This window comes from Ursus maritimus (genome assembly GCF_017311325.1).
Source record: "Ursus maritimus isolate PB19 chromosome X unlocalized genomic scaffold, ASM1731132v1 scaffold_X1, whole genome shotgun sequence".
NCBI classification, from domain to species: domain Eukaryota; kingdom Metazoa; phylum Chordata; class Mammalia; order Carnivora; family Ursidae; genus Ursus; species Ursus maritimus.
In genome coordinates, this window is record NW_024423319.1 from 109,306,670 (window position 1) to 109,329,115 (window position 22,446).

General features: G+C 42.5%; 1 protein-coding gene across 4 annotated transcripts in view; it reads left to right on the top strand.

The window, feature by feature from the left end:
* The window catches only part of SH3KBP1 (SH3 domain containing kinase binding protein 1), a 334,252-nt gene that overhangs the window by 177,125 nt on the left and 134,681 nt on the right, over positions 1–22,446 (top strand). For all 4 annotated transcript variants that reach the window (XM_040633668.1, XM_040633661.1, XM_040633671.1 and 1 more), the window contains one exon: positions 10,747–10,876. In XM_040633668.1, coding sequence (XP_040489602.1) covers positions 10,747–10,876 — 130 coding nt within the window. The remainder of the gene's footprint in view (positions 1–10,746; positions 10,877–22,446) is intronic.

The following is a 22,446-nucleotide window of genomic DNA, read 5'->3' on the forward strand; positions in this document are numbered from 1 at the left end:
AATCTGAATTAACATGCTTTGAGCCAGTAATCTCACTCCCAGGAATTTTTCCAAAGAAAATGGTTAACAGAAAAAAATATGTGAAACACGTTAATTGCTTGTGATAATGAAAAATAATTGAGAGAAAATAGTTATGTGAATTAAGTGATATTATTCAGCTAGAAGATTGTGAAGACATTAAGATGGTAAACCCAGAGGTCTTTCCATCTGTATTTATTACAATACTCTGCTATGTAATTTTCTGTTAAATTCTGCTAACCTGAGAGCTCTTCAACAGCAGGGATCTGGTTTTGGTCTATCTTAAATACGTGGTACCTGGAAGAGTGCCTGAAACCTAATATGTACTTTAATAAATGCTTGCTGGATAAGTAAGCGAATAAATGGAAGTATGAAAAGATTTTTTTGCAAAATAAATGAACAGATCAGGACACAAAATTGCATACAGTAGGACACAGCCATGTAAAATTCATCTCCGCGCGTGTGATTGAAGACCGTAAGGGAACAAGAGTTGAAAATGGTTGTGACACAGAAGACAGTTTTTCCTTTAATGTTGTAATAATGTTTTACGAAATACGAATCAAGATAAGGAAAATTATTAACACATTTCTGAGAGATAGTGCCCACCCTCACCTGCCCGTTGGCTGTAGGGAAAGCAGGGGCATGGATTGCTGAAGGAGAGGAGGGATCGCAGGTGTTACTCTTCACGCTGAGATGATGTAGGATGTCCCCGTCACCAGCAGGACCAGTTTTCTGTTCATTCACAGCCAGTGCAGTGCCAGGCTTCATGATGGGCTTGCTTCTCAAAGGAAAAAGGAAAAATATGTAACCTAGGATATTTATGTAAAACAAAACATAGAGGTTGGCCTTTCAAACCGTATTTTAAAAACTATATTATCAAAAATGAGTTTTCCCATTATGTCAATTTACTTGTAATATTGCAGATATTGGGCTATTGTCACTGTATAATATAAAATACGCCTTTTTATAATGGATGTATAAATGCCAGTGGGTATTTTCTCATTCCACTGAAAACTAAAAATAAACATACCAAATCAATAAAAACTCTTCAATCACAGAGACAGATTGAGGTAAGCCCATAGTATTAGCTTTGCAAGACTATGAAACCAATCAATCTATTGGGCAATAAAAATATAACAGATGATATCGTGTATGTGTGTCTAAATATATTATATTATTGATTGATCAATGGATTGATCCTACAGTATTGCAAAGCTATACACACACACCCCTTACCTCAAAAGAACAACAAAAAAAACCCAGACAACTCTTAGGAGGATTTTGGAGGTATGGATCAAGTAGAGAATCTTAAAACATGATATTTTATATATATTAATTACATTAGATATATATCTTATTTAAGACAAATTAATTAAGATAATTGATATCTTATTTAATTTTGCCTGAAAATATAAAAATGTGCATTCATTTGCCATTTGTCACCATAAGCTCATAGGGTCAAGGCGTTTTCCTTAAATATGGGTTTGCTGGTTTGAGTTCCATCCTCTCTGCATCCATAGTGCCTCCTTCATGATTTCCATCAGTTTCTTTAAAATGGATTGACAACAACACAAGGGAAGCAACCGTAGTACCCACTCCTTCTAAAGAAAGTTCTGCAGTCCACTGCCCCCCACCGCCCCATCTCTTCTGGTTGTCTCATCCACACCGAATTTGGCAGCAGGTTGTGGTTTTTTTTCTTTTTTAACGTTCACATCGTTCACCATTATCCCTTGTCACCACTAACTTTGTCTTCACACTTACCTATTTTTTGAGCCACGTAACCACATGGTGGGCTAACAGAGCAGCGGGCTGACTTAGGTTTGTGTAGAGGCAGCCTGACCCCCATCTGGCAGGAGTTGACCGCCAGCCCCTAGCGCTCAGCCCGGGTGGGCCTGTGCAGGGTGGCTTGGAGAAGGAATGGGGAATGCACGGCTGTCGGGGCTGAGTGCACCTGGCAAAGTCACCTTCCTCTGAAAAGCACAGAGCATGCCTCTGCCTCCTGGCTAGAGACAGGGACTCTGCTCTCATCATTAGATTCATCTCTGTGAATCTAAAAGAACTGGGATGCCAGTTTGAAAGGAAAAATAGCAGACTGAGTTCTTGGGTTTGTTTTTTTTTTAAGAAAATCACTTGTGTCTTTTTTGTCCAGAGTGGAGAGGACTGATCAATGCAGGTGAAATTGTAATTATAAGATCAGAGATGGCATATAGACAAGCTTGTCAGGAATAGTGGCATTTGAGGGCCTCTGGAGTTTCAAACCTGGCTTGTTGGCCCATTTTTTTTGAAAAGTGCACTGAAGCCTCTTTGTTTTCCTGTCTGTGTTATGTAGAGCCTGGAAAATGAGCCACTTTTCTTCTTGTGTCGGATGAGCTTGGTCTCCACCAGTCTGAATGGTGGCCCACAGAATATTCTGAGATTCTTGCTTCTCTTTGTTCCTTGTGGTTTGTTTTTGAGGTATTTTTCAATGGTCCCTAGTAAGGCTCGCTGGAAACCAATGGCTTTCATTTCAGATTTAAAGCCTGACCTGGCCTTATAGTTTGCAAAGATGGTAACTTGCGCTTTTAAGAAACTTAGGCATCTTCTCGTACCCACAACAGCAGGTTTGGTTCTCTCAGTTTGAGTTAAATGAGCTATTGAAATTCTTCAGAAGTTTAACTCAATCAGACAACCTTTGTGGGTATGGATGGGCAGTTACAATATTGTGAATTATAATAAGAACTATATATATCTGGTCTCTGTCCCATTTTTGGCACAGAACTCCTAAAACTCTTGGAACTTCCTTAAAGAGTGATAAAGGTGTCTTTCCATATGATAATGAGGTAACTATTGAAACACCTAAGCAAAGGGGCCGGTTGCCAGTGGAGCCAACAGTACGGTTACAGGGTTGGAACTTTCAGTCCCATCCACTGACCTTGGCGAGGGGAGAGGGGCTGGAGGTCGAATCAGTTGCCAGTAGCCAGTGAGTTAATCAACCATGCCTATGTAATGAAGCCTCCATAAAAACCCCAAAGGACAGGATTCAGAGAGCTTCTGAGCTGGCGAACATGTGGAGGTGCGTGGAGAGTGGTGCCTGGAGAGGGTATGGAAGCTCTACGCCCTTTCCCCGCACCTCGACCTGTGCATCTCTTCCATCGGACTGTTCCTAATTTACTTCCTTTTCTAATAAATCACTAATCTGGTAAGTAAAATGTTTCTCTGAGTTCTGTGAGCTGCTCTAGGAAACTAATTGAACATGAGGAGGGGATCACGGGAACCTCTGATTTATAGCCAGTGGGTCAGAAGAATAGGTGACAACCTGGACTTGTAACTGGCATCTACAGTGGGGGGGAGGAGTGGCAGGGAACAGAGCAGTCTCACAGGCCCGAGCTCTTAATTTGTGGGATATGCAGCTGTCCCTCGGTAGAGAGTGTCAGAATTGAGTTACATGGTAGGACACCCAGCTGATGTCTGAAGAATTGCTTGTTGGTGTGGGGAAAACTCCCTCACCCCCTACACGCATTGGAACTGGGTCCAGGGACCCCAAATAGCAGGTGATGCTCATTTTATTCTTGGTGCGAGAACTTCAGACTTGCCTTTTGTTTTATGCTTGCCCATGAGAAGTCAAGTTCATTTAAAAGCTGATTAATTAATAGGTGATCCAAGCATACCTAAATTCTCACCCATCAAGGCACCCCTTGCTTTAGAAGGTTTGTTATCTTTTCAGAAAAAGAGATAACATTAATATAAAACTTTGTTTATTAGAATGTGATAATCCAAAGAGCTTAGGCTGCTTTACAGTCATTTCTTCCAGTGATTTTGGGTAGACATGTCTGATGATGTAATTTGCAGAGGTGACAGAGCGGGTTAAGGAGAGGGAAACCAGGATTAGAAGGAAAGGTCATTAGATTAGCGTCATCAGCCCACAAAACAGACTACAACTGTATAAACACAACATATTTGCAAGTTGAAATGTATTTATAAGAGATTTGCATAGCTGTGGGATTTATCAAATATTTGAGTGCTTACTCTGTGACAGAAACTTGTTCATGGATATTCAGAAATTTATTGAACGGGATCTCTGTCTTGAAACATGCTCAGTATAGTCAGGGAGGGTAAGGTATGCACAGCTAAGAAGCTAACTAAGAACCCGAGATGGTACAAGAGTGGCGAACGATGGCATTGACAAATGAGGAAGGAATTTAAAAACAAAGGCACTCAGTGAAGCTGATGAAGATGCTTCCTAGAACAGGAAGAACTTCAACCGCAGGCACGGGGAAGGTGAGAGGTGTTTGGATTCATTCAGCAAGCACAGGGAATATTGTGAAAGGTGCCGGGCTAGTCTGGAGAGGGGAGGACAGGGTGTTGGTACAGCCCTGCTCTGGAGTCAGGGATGACCTGCGAAGCTTCTGCAGCGGGTGTGGCATATTGGAAGCAAAAGCCGGCCCCAGCAATGAAACGCAGGTGAGATAAGTGATGGTGCATCCTACACTGAACTTTTTTTTTAAAGATTTTAAAATTTTACTTATTTCTCAGGGAGCGAGAGAGCGCGCACAAGCAGGGGGACCTACACTGAACTTTTTTTTAAAAAGATTTTACAATTTTATTTATTTGTCAGGGAGAGAGAGAGAGGGTGCGAGCACAAGCAGGGGAGCGGCAGGCAGAGGGAGAGGGAGAAGCAGGATACCGACTGCACACCCAGGCGCCCCTCCTACACTGAACTTTTAAAGGAATACCCCCATTTGAAGGTTTCTTACGTATGGGTGTTCTAAGATTAACACAACGCCATAGATAATTTTCCCACCTGTGAAGAGTGGGGGGACAAAGCTGCAGGATCTTGATTCATCAGAAAAGTTATCTTGTTAGCTGGATTTACTCTTTGCTCATATTTTCAAGTTGGAATGATAGTAAGGTCTTAGCATAAAGTCGTTTAGGACTGTGGGAACCTGTAGACTAGACCGTAGCAATTTTGAAGGACAGGACTGTCAAACGTTGCTGAAGGATGTCGAGAAAAGCCCTACCAAAAACCGTTTCTACTGTGAGGCGAATCATGGATGTGGCTCTGTCTCATTGGGCAGACTTTGCTGAAGTCTTAAATAGAAATTGTCTATGATTTCGTCAATAATTTCCCTTTGAATTGCTCTGCAGATTTCTCTTTTGAGGGGCCTCTTTCATGTGGAAGAGGCTTATTCTCAGAAGAACGTGGGAATAAAAAATCACTTTCCTTTGTATACGGAATGTTGCAGCTTTGCCAGAAAGAGGTAATCAGACAATGAACTATACAGGAGTTGGGGGAAAATATTGGCCCTGGCATTTAGGACTTAGATAACACCTGTCAATTTGGCACAACCAGCTTTCATGTCCCCAAATCAGCAGGGATGGTTATTTTTAAAGTAACTAAAATGGAAAATAATGTAGGTGTTTATGCCTTTAGGGAGTGGTTCCCTTAAAAATTTTTTTCACTAATTCCACTAATAGAAAAAGATGTTTTCTGGAAATAATTTGCATTTTTTCAGCAATATTTAAAAGGTAAAACTACATGTTAGAACATTTACATGAAGTTCTAGAAAAGGTGAAATCAATCATAGTGATAGAAATCAGGTGAATGGTTGCTTGTGAAGACAGATTGACTAGGAGGGGGTACAAGGGAATTTTCTGGAGTGATGGAAACTTTCTGTATATAGCTAGAAGTGTGGGTTACACAGGTGCATATGTGAAAACTGATTGACTTGTACTGTTAAGACATGTGCATTACATGAATTTTACTACAATTTTAAAAACTTTAAAAAACCAAGTATTTCTCTGGCATTTAAAAAATTTTGAAAATACTTTCCCTTACCTCTCAAAGATGGGAGAAAGGGCCAGTGAGGAAATTCTTATTTAATTATTTCTGAATAAATTTTTTATTGAGATATAATTGACATAAAACACTGTATTAGTTTTAGGCATACAGCATAATGATTTGATACATGTATAGAATATATTGTGATGTGATTATAACAGTGAGTTTAGTTACCGTCCATCACACACATAGTTAGAAATTGTTTTTAAGATCTACTTTCTTACCGACTTACAAATATATAATACACTACTATTAACTATAGTCACCCTGCTATACATTACATCCCTGGGATTTATTTGTGTTATAACTAGAATTTTGTACCTTTTGACCCCCTTCACCTCTTTCACCCACCCCCCAACCCCTGCCTCTGGCAACCACTACCAGTCTGTTCTCTGCATCCATGAGTTTCATTTTTTTTTTTTTAGATTCCACATAGAAGTGAGATTATATAGTATTTGTCTTGCTCTGACTTATTTCACTTAGCATAATAGCTTCAAAGAACTAGAAAAAGAACAAATGAGCTGCAAGATTGGTAGAAGGAAGGAAATAACAAAGATCAGAATGTAAGTAAATGAAATCAAGTCTAAAATGATAATAAAAAGATCAGTGAAACTAAGTGTTGGTCTTCCAAAAAGATAAACTAAATAGATCTTTAGCTAGCCTCACCAAGAAAAAAAGGGGACTCAAATAAATAAAATCAGAAATGAAAGAGGAGAGGTTACAAATGATAACACAGAATGACAAGGGATTGAAGGAGACTACTGTGAGCAATTACTCACCATCACGTTGGACAGCCTAGAGGAAATGGATAAATTCCTAGAAACATACAACCTATAAAGTCTGAATACATTTTGAGGAAATTTTTAGTAATGTTAAGGTGTGGGCCTTTCCTTAAAGCTTGACTTTTCCATTTACCTTTCTGGAAAGAAGGGTGTTTACAGCTCTGGGAACAATGAAGCTGACCTCATTTGCCTGTGTGCCTCTCCCTCCCCCATGCTTCCCTCACAACCCCCCTCCAGTGTGCTTCTGACTGAGGTTTGGGCTACAAAGGGTTAATTGCATGTAGCAAGCTATAGCAGCCCTTAAATGGGTTTTTCTGTCTTGCTACTCACACCTTGAGGTAAACTTTAGACTCGGTAAAGCTGTTGTTCCCTTTCTCAGTCAGTTTAACAGGTAAAACTTCAACGCTGTTAAGTCGAAACTATTCTGAATAGCTGTGGGCTGCGTGGTCATCTTTGTATCCACAGGCATCCTCTCTGTAGTGCTTTACACATGTAGATAATGTGTGTAAAATTGGGTGGAAGTGTTGAAATTCATCCAGCTGCTTCCCCAACTTCCAACAGGGCTAAATAGCTAGAGATGAGCTCCTTGGGCCCTGAACCCACTTAGCTGCTGGTGACTGCGAAGACACGGGGATTTCAGGGCCCCCAACACAAACTGTTGAAGCGGTTTTACTGGGTCTTTCTTTCTTGAACACTGCCAGGTGTCAACTCCCCTGTTCCCAGCTCTGGGCCGAAGGTAGAGATCTCTCTCGGGACAGAGCCCTGGGCTCCAGAGCTGGCTGGGTTGGGCCCAGGGGCGCAGGGTGGGGAGCTGTGCTCAGCCTAGAGCCACTGCGGGCAGCAGGCTGTGGATGAGTGTGTGTGTGTGGGGGGAGAAGGTGGGCATCAGTTCCCCTTTATTACTCTCCTTGGGGCAGAAATGGTAAGCCCTTGGTAACATCCATAATCCACAAAGGGACACATTTCTTTCTGTCTTTTAAATATAGAAACAAACACAAGCAAGCTTGATTTCGAAGCAGGGGGTGTGCAGGCTCTGTATGTTCCTTTCTTTGTTGCAGGAGCTTCTCAAGCACACTGTCTTTGTTTTGTTCACCAGCGAATCTGCCCCAAGGTCCTAGAGCAGCGCAGGATAGGTGCTTATTAAATGTTGGTCGAAGAGGGAGGGGCACATAGACCCGGGCATGGTGGTACTTAATTAAGAACAGTGGCTAACATCGTCCTGTCTCTTGGTCCCATTGACTCCTCACAGCAGGGCAGATCCTTTTGTGGGGGGCCCAGGGCTTCAGAGACCCCCATGGAGGGTTTCCCCTAATGATTTCCCTGCTTTTCATTCTTAGTCATTCAGAGTGTGAGGTACTATGCTTAACTCCTTGAATGAATGAATGAATGAATGAATGAACGAACGAATTAATGTAATCACTCTAGGCTTCACTGTCTTCATCTTAATACAGGAAGTTGAACTCTAGAATATTGCCGAAGAGGGATAGTGGGAGAGTGAGGATCATTTTTTTTTTTCCTGGTATCTCTAGCCTGAATCTTACAACGAAAGCAGCTGGCTATAGGAAGAAATGGTACTGAGCAGTTCTCACTGGTACAGGGGCCAGACACCCACCCCCACCGCCATGGCGCCAGTCATGAGAAGTGTACCCCCCAGGCAATGAGCGGTGGTTTTACTGCTTGCCCCTCCACTCACAGTGTGGCTAATGACAGACCTCTGCTGCTTCCCTGTTGGCCACTCCTCTCAGACTGTGCTGTGACACCGATATAGGCATCTGGGGGTGTGGAGAGGTAAAGACACCCCTGCTTTCCCAGCAGGCAACTAACCAATCCCACACATCAGGAGTACTTCCTTCAGGGATCTCAGGCTGGAGCCGCTTATTACTGGGAACAGGGATGGTTTCACTGTCAAACTGAGTCAAATGGAATTGGCCCAGCTGCCCCGCGCTGTTGGGGATTACGCTCAGGACTGCTCCTTTGCAGTCTGTGCCCTTGCTTTTTCCCTCCTGCCCCGTGATTCTGGGAGAAAGAAGGTCATTTCATGGTTCCTTATTCAAGACAAGCACAAAGGATCCCCCAACCACAAATCCAGTGACTATTTCTATTCAGGCTCATGGCGAATTTTCCCAACCGTCCTAATCCTATAAAAAGCTCCTTGAAAGAATAACACATATCAGTTGAGTTGGCATAGAAACATGGAATGGTTTCAAGTGAAGTGCTGTTAAATGCCACGATGTGGTATTGAATAGTCACTGGGACAGTTGTGCATGGATGTCTGGATTCCTTCCCAAAGATTCTGTGATCACGCAGATATAATTGCCACTCGGCAAGCCTGCATCCCATAAGTTCCCTAACAAATGCTCCAGACACCATTCTGATTGTCTCCATTCCACAGGTTCTGTCAGCTTCCCCCTTTCTGGAGTGTCTCACACCCCGCCCCCCCCCGCCCTACTTATATATACCTACCATTTCTCCTCTTCAAGGCCAACCTTAATTTTGATTTCTTTTTTTCTCAGAGCCTTCCTATAGCATCCCCCATCTGGGTGAGCTCAACTTTGTGTAACAAGTTTGTGCTGAGTCATGGCATTTTCCCATCTATTTACCTCCCACCGCTAGTTTTTAGTCACGCCCATCCTCTCCCCTCTTTCAACCACACCTCCCACCGCTAGTTTTTAGTCACGCCCATCCTCTCCCCTCTTTCAACCACGTGCCCTTTCTACTTTGGTAGATTGTCAATGGCTTCAGGGGGAAAAAAAGTCGTGTCCTGTACAGTTCTGTGTCCCTAGCCCCTAGTGCAGAATCATAATACATCTGTCTCTAACACTGATTGAGTGTATTCATTATCCCCATTGTATAGATAGGAACCAGGGTTCGGTTTGGTGGGAAATTTGAATGAGGTCATATAACTGCTGAGCTTCAGTAGGATTTCAGCTGGGCTTTCGACTTTAATATTCTTTATCTTTTTTTGTTTTCATTGTTTTAGCTGTTAAATTGTATTTATCAGTTTGAGTTGGTGTTATATGCGTGTGGTGAAAAAAAAAAAGTCCAAAGATTCAGGGTCTCTCTTTCTGTTATATTGCACTTCGTGAGTAACTTAATACTTACTTGTTCTCAGAATGCCCTGTTATTTTCCTTCAAGAAGCCACCTCGCTGTTCTGACTTCTGACTTCTGCTGTTCTGTTAGTGGCTCCATCACAAAATCTTGGGATGGCTTTTTACCTTCCTCTTGCTCATCCCAGCTAATTGGTGGCTGGTACCTCAAAGGGCCTTCAAATCCATACCTGCCTTCTCCCTTGTCACTCCTCCCCCAGATCTAGCCCTCACTCCACTACCCAGAGGACTGCAGTCTGGCTGCCCTCCCTACCTCCCTTCCCCCTGTTGCACTTCATCTTAGGGTACTCCAGAACCCTTCAGAAACTTGCAGGGAGTCCTTCTACCTTCTGATTGAGTTTTTAGCTCAGGGCTTCTTAACTGTTTTTGTTAGGCCATCTCATTAGTTTGGGTAGTCTGCGGAAGCCATTGTCACTTGTTAAATAATAATTTTAAATGCTTAAAATAAAACATACGGTTACAAAGGGAACCGTTGAAATAGCTATCAAGCTATTTTAAAAGCAAATATTGGTATGAAAGTCTGTGTAATTTCTTATTATAATTAATAAATAATTCTGTAATGAATACATTAAATAACAAGGTCCCGAGCAGGTGTGGTAACTGCCACCACTTCGTGGTAGTCATGGGTGCAAGCGATATCTTGAGATACCCACAGCTTCTGTGCTATGATATGAAAATGTCCGTGATTTGTTTGGTGACGAGTCACAGGTCCGTTTACTATTACTGTCTTACCTACATAGTGTGACCAAAGGAAATGCCAAATTTCAGTCTGAGGTTAGTGAAAATAAATTGTTAATTCCTTTCCACTTGTGTTTTTGGCCCCCAAGTTCAGCCCCCCTTCCTGAGTCTGAATCTCAAGACTCGGTGAGGTCTGTGATCTCATTCCCTGTTAACTTATAAGCCTTGGGTCCTTCCGCTCTCCCTGTGTGGGCTCTGCATTGTGCACTGCACAGGTGGGAGAGAAAACTGGGAGCCACAGTGTCTAACCTGAGCCCTGCGTCTCTGTTCTTCTGTTTGCAGGTAGAAGAAGGATGGTGGGAAGGCGTTCTCAATGGGAAGACCGGAATGTTTCCTTCCAACTTCATCAAGGAGCTGTCAGGGGAGTCGGATGACCTGGGCGTTTCTCAAGATGAGCAGCTCTCCAAGTCAAGTAAGGAAGTCCCCCATGCAGGAAGGGGGTGGGGGCACCGGAGGGTGCTGCTCCAGCCTCCCCGCTGTTCTGTAGCCTGTGCCGAGGGGCGTGACAGAAGCTCATGAGTACACTTCTGCTTGTGCTGCCTTTACCCCTCGGTGTAGCGGGTTATCCTTGTAAAGGTATGACCTGCACACCTTCACGTGTGCGCGGGCGCACACTGTCCATCTCTGGATGGGTGACCGTCAGCCTTCGTGCCATTTTAATATTCCCTTATGGCTCGTATCACTGGGCTTCCATACACTTCTCTCACTGCAAGTTGATAATTATTTTTTAAATGAACCAAATAAGACTGTATTTCTCAGCATCCTTTGAGGAACTTGGAGAAAAATGGCGCGCACACACACACACATACACACACACACACACACGAACCGTTGGTGGTGAGAAGTGGTGTGCCCCAGACGCCTGCATGCCAGTTTCCTTACCGGTCTGATGAGACAGCCGAGAGCCCACCCCACCTTGGGTGAGCATGCATGTATGCGATGGTGAGAACGAACTCCAGGTCTTTCTTTCTCCAGGGCCTGAAGCTCTCCTCCCTCCAGCTTCTCTGCTGCCCTTTCCAGCTCACGGAGCAAAAGGTCAGGACCGGGAAGCTTTGTTCTCCCAGTCGCTAACCCAACTTCCCACGTGGGCGTCTGTGTATCTCTTGTGCCGTCTTGAGCCGAGGTCATGGCGTGAATGTCGTAAGAGGCTCGACTGTGTCTTGGTGGTGCGGCACTACCTGGGGTTGCAGACCTCCCTTTCTAAACTCCATCCTGTCAAAATAATACTGAAACATCTTTCTTTTCCATTTGGAAAAATCTGACTTGAGCGGTATTCTCAAGTTAGTTGTGTCTCTTTTATTTAACCAGTAATCCGATGGACAGATTCCCAGTGTGGAGGTAAAGCCACTTCTGGAAAAATACTCGGGCGACCTTCTTCACTTGGTCTCTCAGCAGCTTGGGCTCATATGACCTGTCATACAGAGAAACAGCAGCTCTGGCTGGTTGGCTTCAGCTATACTCTTTCCCTCTACTGCCAATGCCAGGGACCCCATCCCACCCCACCCCACTGCACCCCTGAACTCCATTCCATCTTGGGTCTTTGGTAGGAAATATGGGAGGTGATTTTCTAACAAGTGAAGCACCTTGGAGCTCCTGCTGCCTTCTCTGGCTTGAGGTGGGGCAATTCTCTGCTAACATGGCCCGGCTAGTTAGTACAGCTGGGAGGGCAGTGAATGCCCTTGACCACATGATGGTGCAAGTTGCTATAGGTTCTGAACTGCACATCAATTCTAACTGCCCTGGTGTCTCCTCTTATACATGGCAATAGTGTTGTACCTGGTAATTGGGTCCTATGGTAATAATACGGTACCTCAGAGATGTTGTGAATTAAATGGGCTTTCTTGGAGGGAGGACCAAATTGGGTCATCATACCATTATTTCTGTGGAGAAGTGTATTACATGTTCTAATAGCAATAATGTATATAAATCACCTCACCCATATAAGGCTGTCCATAAATGGTCACTTTCATTGTTAATCATGATAAACTCTTAGGGTATAACCAGTTTGTATGTTGAGGCTGATGCACACTGATTGGTACCATGCTCACTGAAGCATTTTGTCTCTGCACGTGGAAATTACTTTGGGATTCCTTTACTGATGCAGAAAAGGAGATCTGCAGAGGTATTGGACAACCTCTCTGGAAGAACCTTGACTTCTTGGTATCCTGCCATGTTAGCTATGCTTTCACAGCTGGAGGGTCAGAGAAGTAATGCCTTTTGTCTTTTTGGAATTATTGAAATAAACTGTCTCCTCTTGCTCTAACTTAATAATAGGGACATTTGACCCTGCCTGACCCACTCAGCTCAAAGCACATGGTGCTGGAATTTCTGGGGCAGGAGGTTAGGAGACTGAGTGGGATGGTCTCTCTGGGCACTTAACGTTCCTTCACATGCTCAGAAGGGGCTGTTTCTCTTGGAAAGACTATTTTCCCCAACATTCATTCAGTTAAAAGCCCTCCATTTCAGAACTAGGAGAGCCCAAATGTTTCAGCACCCATGTTTAGTTACCACAGAATCTGTCCCTTTTTGAGGGGTTTTGAGGTCCGTGAAGAGGTATGGTCTCCTAACAAGGATGGATGATTCTGAAAGAACTACATGGCCTTGGCCATCTTCCTGTATATACAGTTAAGGACAAGAGGGCCCATCTATCTATCTCTCCATCTGTCCATCCATATCCATCCATCCATCCATTCATCCTTCCTTTCTTCCTTCTTCCTTTTCTTCTATTCCTCATTCATTCAACCTTTGCTGAGCCCCTGTTGTTACTGAGACACTGCACAAGACACTGAAGATACACAGAGTCCCTGCCGTCAGTCAGCTCACATTACAGAAAGGGAGTACACAAACCGGAAGTTCACAAAGATGCCCCAGGTGCTCCATTAGTGTCTGAGGAAAAGGTGGGAAGGCCGGTCCTATTGGGATGTGGGGACAGTGGTGGTCACAAAGGACTTCATACAAAAGCAGATGTGATGATAATGTCCCTGTGGCTTGATGGATTGAAGTAATCCCCTGAAAGAGAAATAGCATCTCTCAGCATTCTGACAGGTTTTTGGTAGCCGTTTACACTCAGATGATACAATGTCTATCAGATGGTAAAATGTATAAAATGTAGCCCAGATCCTATACGGAAGTTAGGTATGCTGGTAGGATTTGTCTAAGCGGAACCTTTGGTTTTAGAATGATTCTGCTTATTCCCTATTCACAGAGAATGGCATCAGTAGTTTCAGTGTGCTTTACTTTAATTTTTTTTTATTTTAAAGGAATTATAGAGTCACAGGAAGTTGCAAAAAAAAAAAACACACAAAACAAAACCCTGGAACTATACAGAGAGATTCCATGTACCCCTCATCCAGTTTTCCCTGGGGATAACATCTTGTATAACTGTAGTAAATGCTTATTTACTTTTATCATAAAACTGAGAAAGACAAAGGTAGTTCGTGCACAAAAGACATGTAGGTTTTTACTCTGGTATGAGCTAAACTGTACTTAATCAAAGTCTTTGTTAGACCAGTCTACTTAATATTCCTGATGTTTATGCCATTTTGGTAATTTTTAGAGGTCTTGTGGCTTCATATAAAAATCCTGTTAATATAAATGCTACCAGACATCAGGCTGAGGTTTTTTAAGACATAAAATCTGTGTCCTGGCGCATATGAAGAAAACTTTGTGTGCAGTGTATCCTTGTGTATCTCTGTTGCACAGACACACACACACACACACACACACACACACATATACCCCTACATGTGCCCATAATTATTTGGTATTTGTACTCTTCACATTTCTAATTCCAGAAAGTATTTGAACATAGTTATTAAGTTGAGTTTTGTCAACTGATGGATGAATGTAATAAAAGAAACCTGACATTGTATTTCTAAGGAGGGGTGCCCGGACAGCTTGACATGTAGCAGGTGTTCAATAAGCACTTGCTGACTCCTTTCTTACTCTAAGGAGGCATTTTTATCTTTGAATGACAGGTGCAAATTGCTTGAACTTGCTTTTCTTTTACGCTGATGTATTTTTATATATGGTGGTTGGTTATGAAAATCTCCGAACTTTAGATCTTTGTTCAGGGTAATCTAATCTGTCAAGGAAAGAGTTACAGCAATTGTTTGGTTGATAGGTTGATTTAAACCTTTTACCTCAGATAAGAAAGTTCATAGCCATGTAGTAGCAGAAATGTTTTGTTCCATGTTTAAATTTGAAAACGCGGTTGTATTTTATAGAATTTATGAAACATGAAAGGTACTTTTTCACAGAGGTTTTTATCATAGAGAATTTCTAACATATACACAAGTCGAGAGAATAGTGTAATGAACCCCTGGGTGCTCAGCACCCAGCTTTAACATTCATTAGCCTATAGTCACTTCATTGCAATTATACCACGGCCAGTCCTCCCCCATTTTATTCTGAAGGAATAATGTATCATATAATTTCAGCCATAAATATTTCAATATGTATCAATAAAAGGGAGGTCTTAAAATTCTTATCACACAAAAAAAAATAATGGCAATTCCTCAGTGTAATTAAATATACAGTGTTGACTTTCCCCTCATAGTCTTCAATTTTGTTTAAAGTTTTATTTATTTAAGTGATCTGTATACCCAACATGGGGCTCAAACTGATGACCCCGAGATCAAGAGTCAGATGCTCTACTGACCGACCAGCCAGACACCCTGTAGTCTTGTATTTTTAATACAATTTGTTAGTTTGAATGTGATTTATATCTGATTATAATCAGTTGTGTTTCAAGTCTTTCTAAATCTATAGATTCCTCCTCCGTGTCTCCTTTTTCCCTTATAATTTTTTTTACTGAACAAACTCAGGTCCTTTGTCCATTAATTTCCTACCATCTGTCTTTGCTGATTTCATCTCTGTTATGCTATTGACTCTGTGTTCCTATAAATTAATAATCACATCTAGGGGCTTGATTAAATTGAGGTTTGAAATATACATATATATATTCCCTAAAATGTCATAGATGGTGGTGTATCATCTATATGGAGGCTCATAATGTCTAGCTGTCTTTCTTTTTGAATGTTAGGAGCCACTGATGATTCTCACCCAGCTCTGTTAGGGCTTGCAAAATGACACCAAAAAGGAATTCTTTAAAAGAATGAGATGGGCTCCCATGTAGCAGACCAATGGTGAAAAAATTTTGAGTAAATTAGGTTTTTAAAAAAGAAAACATCCAAGTGGTTGTAATAATAGTGTGGGCAGAATCTTCTGTTGGGAATGGAAAGGAATTTAGAGACCTTCCAGCCTGGTGGCAGATAAGAAACCCTGAAGTCTGGTGAAAATAAGTCCTGTGTGTGGCATGGCTTATGAGTGACGAGGCCACAATTACATTCAGGCTTTTCACACATACTTTGGCATTGCCTTCATTCTGGCCTGCAATTAACCCTTTCACAGAGCATCTGACCAATTTCAGATTTGAGTAGAGTTTAAATTATTTCTTCCTATTATTGCAGATCATGATTAATTAATTACCTTTTCAGTTTCCATTTTGCACATGCTGGTATTGACTAAATGTGAAATAGAACTAATTATAGGGGCACCTGAGTGGCTCAGTCGGTGATGTGGCTGACTCTTGGTTTCGACTCAGGCCATGATCTCAGGGTCCTGGGATTGAGCCCCATGTCAAGCCCTGTGTCGGGTTGCGTGCTCAGCAGGGAGTCTCCTTGAGATTCTCTCTCCCTCTCGCTCATGCATGTGTTCTTTCTCCCCCTCTCTCTCTCAAAAAAGAACTAATTATAAATTATACTGATATCATATTAAATTATAATCAGAATATCCTGAACCATAAGATTTATTTGGATGCTGCGGCAAATCCAGATATTACTGTTGTCCAATTTCATTTTCAGATAAATTTTGCTTCACATTTAAGACATAAATGTGTCTTTTATTTCTAACATCTTTTTGAAATATTGTTGAATTTCTCAGATTCTAAAATAATTGTTGTAAAACTAAAAAGTATTCCTGTTAGTTTTTTTTTTAAAATCATTTAGCACAGAAACAGTTTCACTTATTTTCCATAATTTTCAGAGGGGCAAAGTTTGCATTTTCTTTCTATAACCATTAATAACCAGGAGATTTCAGTTTGAATTGACTTTGTTGTTTTCCTGATTCCTTATTTTGGAATTTTAGATTCTGATGCCTTAGTGACTTGTCAAGCTAAGACAAAGATGGAGATGGCCTTTTAAAACTTGGGGCAAACCACTTTCGCGATACAGAAATATTGTATTTCATTCGTTGTAAGATAAAGATTGTTCTTTCTTATTTTGTACGTTTTGTTCTTTTTAATATTAGATGGTATTTGTTTCACATATGACATTCTATTAGCAGTGAAGAGCAATTAGCAAATTGATGAAACAGTTTCAGGCAAAATTAAATGCTAGGATAAGCACATGATTTTCTGTTGAAATTATAAAATTCTTCCCTTTTAGAGTGTTTGCCGCCTTCAGGTATTAATACTTAATAGTGATAGTAGAGTATTTCTCCCAGTGGAATAAACAGCACTCATATTCATGACCTTTCCAATCACCCATCTATAGAACGTGTGTGTCCTCGCTCACCCGCAGCCCAGGCTCCGTTTCCCGTCGCCTTGCTGCCAGCGGACAGGGGCTTCGCACACATGCTCGGCCATTCAGAGACATCAGAGCTGTGGTCTCCCTCAGTGATCCTCAGACTCGGTCCTGGGGGAGAACACAGGGAGGTTCTGTTGAACATGGAGGGACTTTATCAAAATACTGATCTCTTTTTCTTCTGATACCTTTTTCTGACACTGAGAAGACCCCCACTGTATAGTTTGGGAGGGCCTCGCTAGCAAAACGTCTGTCTTCTTTAGGAATAGTGCCACCTTGATGACCAAAGCGAAGCAGAATAAAAATTGCCCAAATGAAACACGCTGCTTTATTTGCTCCTTTTTGTTTTGTCATCAAAGTCCTCAAGAGCTGCAAACCTAACAGGAACCTTTGAAACACTTTATTGTTTCTTTGGATGATTCTTATGTAGCCAGTGGTTTTGAACATCTAAGTTTTTGCTTTAATTAGAGCACATTTGTCAGAAAGGGCAAACTTCAGAACGAGGGTGTCCCACCATGCCGGTAGGACGTGGAAATGGGAAATACCCAGTGGCATTTCATTCATCCATCTGGTCATTCACAGTTCTCTTCATGTCTCAGGAGTGACGTGGCCCAGAAACTGACTTGATGTTTCCTGTTGGAGTTTTCCATTTTCCTAAAGAATGTTCTAAGAAGTGAGACAAGTTGCTCCCTCCCTCTCAGTTCCTCTCTCCGTAAAAGTAGCCTGTCTTTCCCTCCCTCAGACTTATTATGAGTGAGCTGTATGACTGGCCTCTAGTTTGCTATTTAGCTCATAAGCCATAAGAGAACCTATTTGTTGGGTAATGTAGAGTAATGCATTTATTAATTGATTTTGCCTTTAGCAAACTATTTTACCTGCCCATGGTATTCTCTGTAAGGGGTGTGTGTGTGTGTGTGTGTGTGTGTGTGTGTGTACTCAAAGTAGGACAGTGTGTGTATATTCCTGTACTTACGATTCCAGAGAAATTTGGGCTTTAGCTGTGTGTCCAGTCCTATGCTCTTGATAACCTCTACATGTAACAACAAAAAAGAGATACTTTGATATTTGACAGTGGGTGAGTCCTATGTCCTCATGCTTAAGTACAGTCTCATGACTGATATGGCAAAAGCTCAATGAAGGTGTTTCAAGAAATAGGGTTTTCTGCTGTCCGCAGCACTGTCCGCAGTGCTAAGCAGAAAACCCCTTCCATCTACACAGATGGCACTACTGGCTTCAATCCTCATTGGTGAAACCCCACCTCAGCATGTTAGTACCTTTTCTTGCTGAAAGGTACGGAGCGTAAAATCTTTAAAGAGAATTCTGTGCCTTGTTGAGAATCTTGGGGTCATGGATATCATTTTGTATTATACAGGGCCCTGGGGGGAGAAGATAAAAGGTAATGGGCCTAAATCCATATTACGTATGGGTCATATTCTCCAAAGAGGAGTTTGTACTGTACAATTGAGTTCATTAAGGAATCCAATTAATTGGATTTCCTCTAGTTAATTGAGGTTTTCCTTTTCTTGAGTTAAAATGTGGAAATGGCATCCAGGTTTAAATTGGGCGTAATCTACATGCCCGTTCATTTGCAGAGGCAAGCCTCTCTTCCGGGTGCTCGTTGCCATCGTGGTTGTGTGGGGACTTTGGGCTCATTCTATAATATTCTTAAGTTCTGCCTAATGGTCTCTAATTAATTTGCCAATAAAACTCTTACAGCGGATTCATTGAAGGCAAGTTCAGTTAAAGACTCTCCCTCTTCCTTCTTTTGCCATCATTTGCTCCCCCTTCTCCCCTCTTGTTTTTCTCTCCCCTTCTCTTCTCTCATTCACTGTCAGGAAAGACTACCTTTGAAGGGACAATTCTGTACCGAGCTGCACCGGGAAAGACGGAGGGCCACAGACGCTATTACAGTGAGTGACCTTAACAGCAGGAGGCAATCGTAAAGCTAACATCTGCGTACTTGTGGTTTTTGACACGGCCGCACTTTCCTGAGCTGCTCATGCTTCTGCCAAGTGTCTGTGTGACTTTCTGATCCAAGGACATGGACTTATTTGCCCGAATAAGTGCTGTCTCCTTGGTGTGTGCTGCAGGAGCCTCCTCATCACAGCCCTGGCGCTTTCTTGTTTGCTTTGTGCCTCCGCCATGTGTGTGACATGCGTGCATGGACCATGCGTGCAGAGAAGGGACCGGTAGCATTTGTCATGGCATACGTATTCGTACCAGTATCTCTGGGCCTCTGCGGTGGTGTAAGATGGCTTCCCATGGAGATGTCAACCTCTCGCGGTTACTGCTTTTCCTGAGTGGCTCATTAGAAACCAATAAACCATTTCTTCATTGTGTTGTTCAAAGAAATAAGAACGTGACACGAAAGCCCATGCCAGAAATGGTGTTCTGCTCTGCTCATTCAGCCAGTCACTGCACGGCAGACTTCTTTTGGCAGGACCAATGTATAGCCTTTTGTGTTGTGAGATAAAGCTGCCAAAAGTTGAGGGGGAAGGACATGAATGAGATTAATGAATGAATTTCATGAAGCCCTTAGAACGGTTCCTGCCGCTGAATAGCACTACACATGCGAGTTTTAAAATTAAAATCAACAAAAATGGCTCACAGGTCTGAATTGATCCATGCTGGAATATTACAGTAAATTACACAAAAGTGTAATTTATGATGTCATTTGGCCAGCCGTATAACAGAGAAAACTTGAGGCTTTGTTCCGTTTTCACCTTGAAGACAAAGCCTCCACCCAGGTGTGCAGGCACGCGTACGCATCCGTACCTGTGTACACAGAAGCGGGGAAAGAGAAGGTTCAGATGGGAGCGCCGGAACCATGCTTCTCACACCGTCTGTGGTGAAGTTTGTTTTTATTTCCAGCCCCCCATGGACGGAGAGCTGGTCTTGCTGTACACGACTTTACTATGCATGTCGTGTGCCGTCTGCACCTCACCACGGGCGTTTGACAGACCGGGACTAGTCTATTCCCTGGTCACCTAGACGAGTCCCCTGGCCACATGTCTGAAGTCATAGCAGTGCCCACCGCTATAAGCGTTTGCAAACATGCACACTTTCTGCGCTTAGCGCGCGGTGCACCAGTCACAACCCCTTCATGACCTGGCCCCAGCCCACAGAGGACGCTCTGCGCTGTATGCCTGTGGGTGTCACCTGGCATTCTGAGCATGACATGGGGACAGTTTACGGGAAAGCGTGTGTGATGGGCACCAGTAGCCAAAAATGCAGCACCCAACCGACCTGAAATGTCACCTTTCTTTCCCTCTAAAGGGAAGGAACTAGATTTTGAGTTATTTCACCAACCCAGATATTCAGCTGTATAATTTGCATACTTAGAAGTGATAGAAGCAGGCTGCCAGAATGTCTGGAAGAAAAATCTGCCATGGGTTTCCTTCCCAGTCCCTGCTTATGTGGCTGAATGACTGCCCCCTCTCCCCGTGCAATGTGAAGAGCATTTCTCACGGTGATTAATATAAAGTCATTAGGATGAGCCCGGAAGGCAGCAAATCCCTGAAACCAGAAGCTCAGGGAAATCAGAACGGCAGTGGTGGAAAACATTATGGTTCTAACTAATGAGGAATGATAAAAGACTCCTTCAAATTCCTCTCTTTGAAGAACTAAAACAGCCTTGCCCGAATCCATTTCCCCTGCTGCCTTCTGCTGCTGGTGGTGGTGGTGGTGGTGGTGGTGGTGGTGGTGGTGGTGGGGAGGGCAGGGCGGTGATGGTTTCTTTCCACTAACTCTTTCTTTATTCCACCCTCAAATGGTTCTTTCCAACCCAGCAAAGACTATACAAGCCATTTATCACATAGAAAGAATCCATACGGCAAAATGAGAACATGTTAAAGGGGAAATGACACAATATTTAGACTCCAAAATTATATCTCCAGCAGGGTTATTTCCAAAAACAATGAACAAATAAACACGCGAATGGATAGCTAATCCAGAGGGGTTCTCCATGCTTGCACACTCGAATCCAGTCCTATAAATTACAGCCGACCCCACTGCTGCAGGCTGCTCCTTCTCGCTCTGCCCTCCGTTCTTGCTCACAAATGCTGTTCTTGACTTAATTAAAATGTACACCAGAGATCTTCCCTCTCCCCCCTTCCTTTTTGACCTATAAATGCCATTTTTTTAAAAACAGCAGCAGCAACAAACACAGCCATTGTTTTAGTTTTAAGGATTTGATTTTGAAACTTGTTAGCAATTTATAATGACCTTTCGATATTTTATCTGTTTTCATTTAACAGTTCCTTCCTGCCCTGAGACTTCTTTATTTGAATGACTTCGACTTTTATAACATTTTATGTGAGCAATTATTTGGTGTATTGTTCTTATGAACTAGGAGCCCACCTTCCCTATTGAAAGATAGCACATGATTGGCTAATACAGAGCAAAATTTGATGGTGTACTTTCATCGAGGGCATTGTCATGAGGGGATATACAGTAAATGTTCAGGAGCTATTCTACTACACATCTAGAGGCTTTAGAGACAGATTGAATGGCAAACTAAGTATTCCATAAAATATCCTTTGAATCCTGCCCTTTGATGGCATGACTGATGCACTGACTTTCAAAGTGAGAGTGTACACCCAGAAATTAACTAGAAACAAATAGGCTCTTCCTTTTAGGAACATGATTGTGGGCAGAGCCTGGGGAAAAAAGAATCTGGGAGGTAAGTGTTCACCTGTCTTGCTGATAACTATTTGATGACTTCCGACACATGCCACAGGAAGTCAAAGGAAGGGTGTCATGCTCCAGTGTTCTTCTTTGGAAAGGGATTCAGCTTTGGGGAAATGATGGCACTGAAGGAGGGAAGAAGAGCGGTAGGCTTGGGGGAGTCTGGCCTCCGGGAGGGCAGCTTCCTTTCCCTCTTTAACAAACACAATCATCTTGCCAGTGAAAGCGCCTCAATGTCAAGTTTGGTTTAATGCTTTCCTAGAGAAACATGTCTGCGTGCATTTATTCCTTGTGAAGCCATCCAAAGAGATTTAATTCTTTGGCAGTCATAATTTTGTGTGGTTTCTTTAATTGCTAATTTGTTTAAATGGCTTTTAGCTTTACAGTTTCCCTTTAGGAAATGTTACTTTCATTGCTAATTGCTAATTGCCATGAGTCATAGAGATTGGAGGTACAGTATGTGGTACTGGCGGGGTGGGGAGGCGAGGACAGGGTGGGAAGGGTTGTTATCACGCAGACTGTGGCAAAACAAGTTTGTATCAGAATCAGGCTGCGGCTGAAGTGTGGCGAAATGTCACACTTACACAGAGATGCTTTGAAATTAGATTTTTTTTTTGAAGAATTTTGACTCACTTCTTAAAGGCTGGGGGTGGGGAGATCAAACACAACTCAGAGCCACCCAAATGCAACGTACTCAACACACTAAATGAAA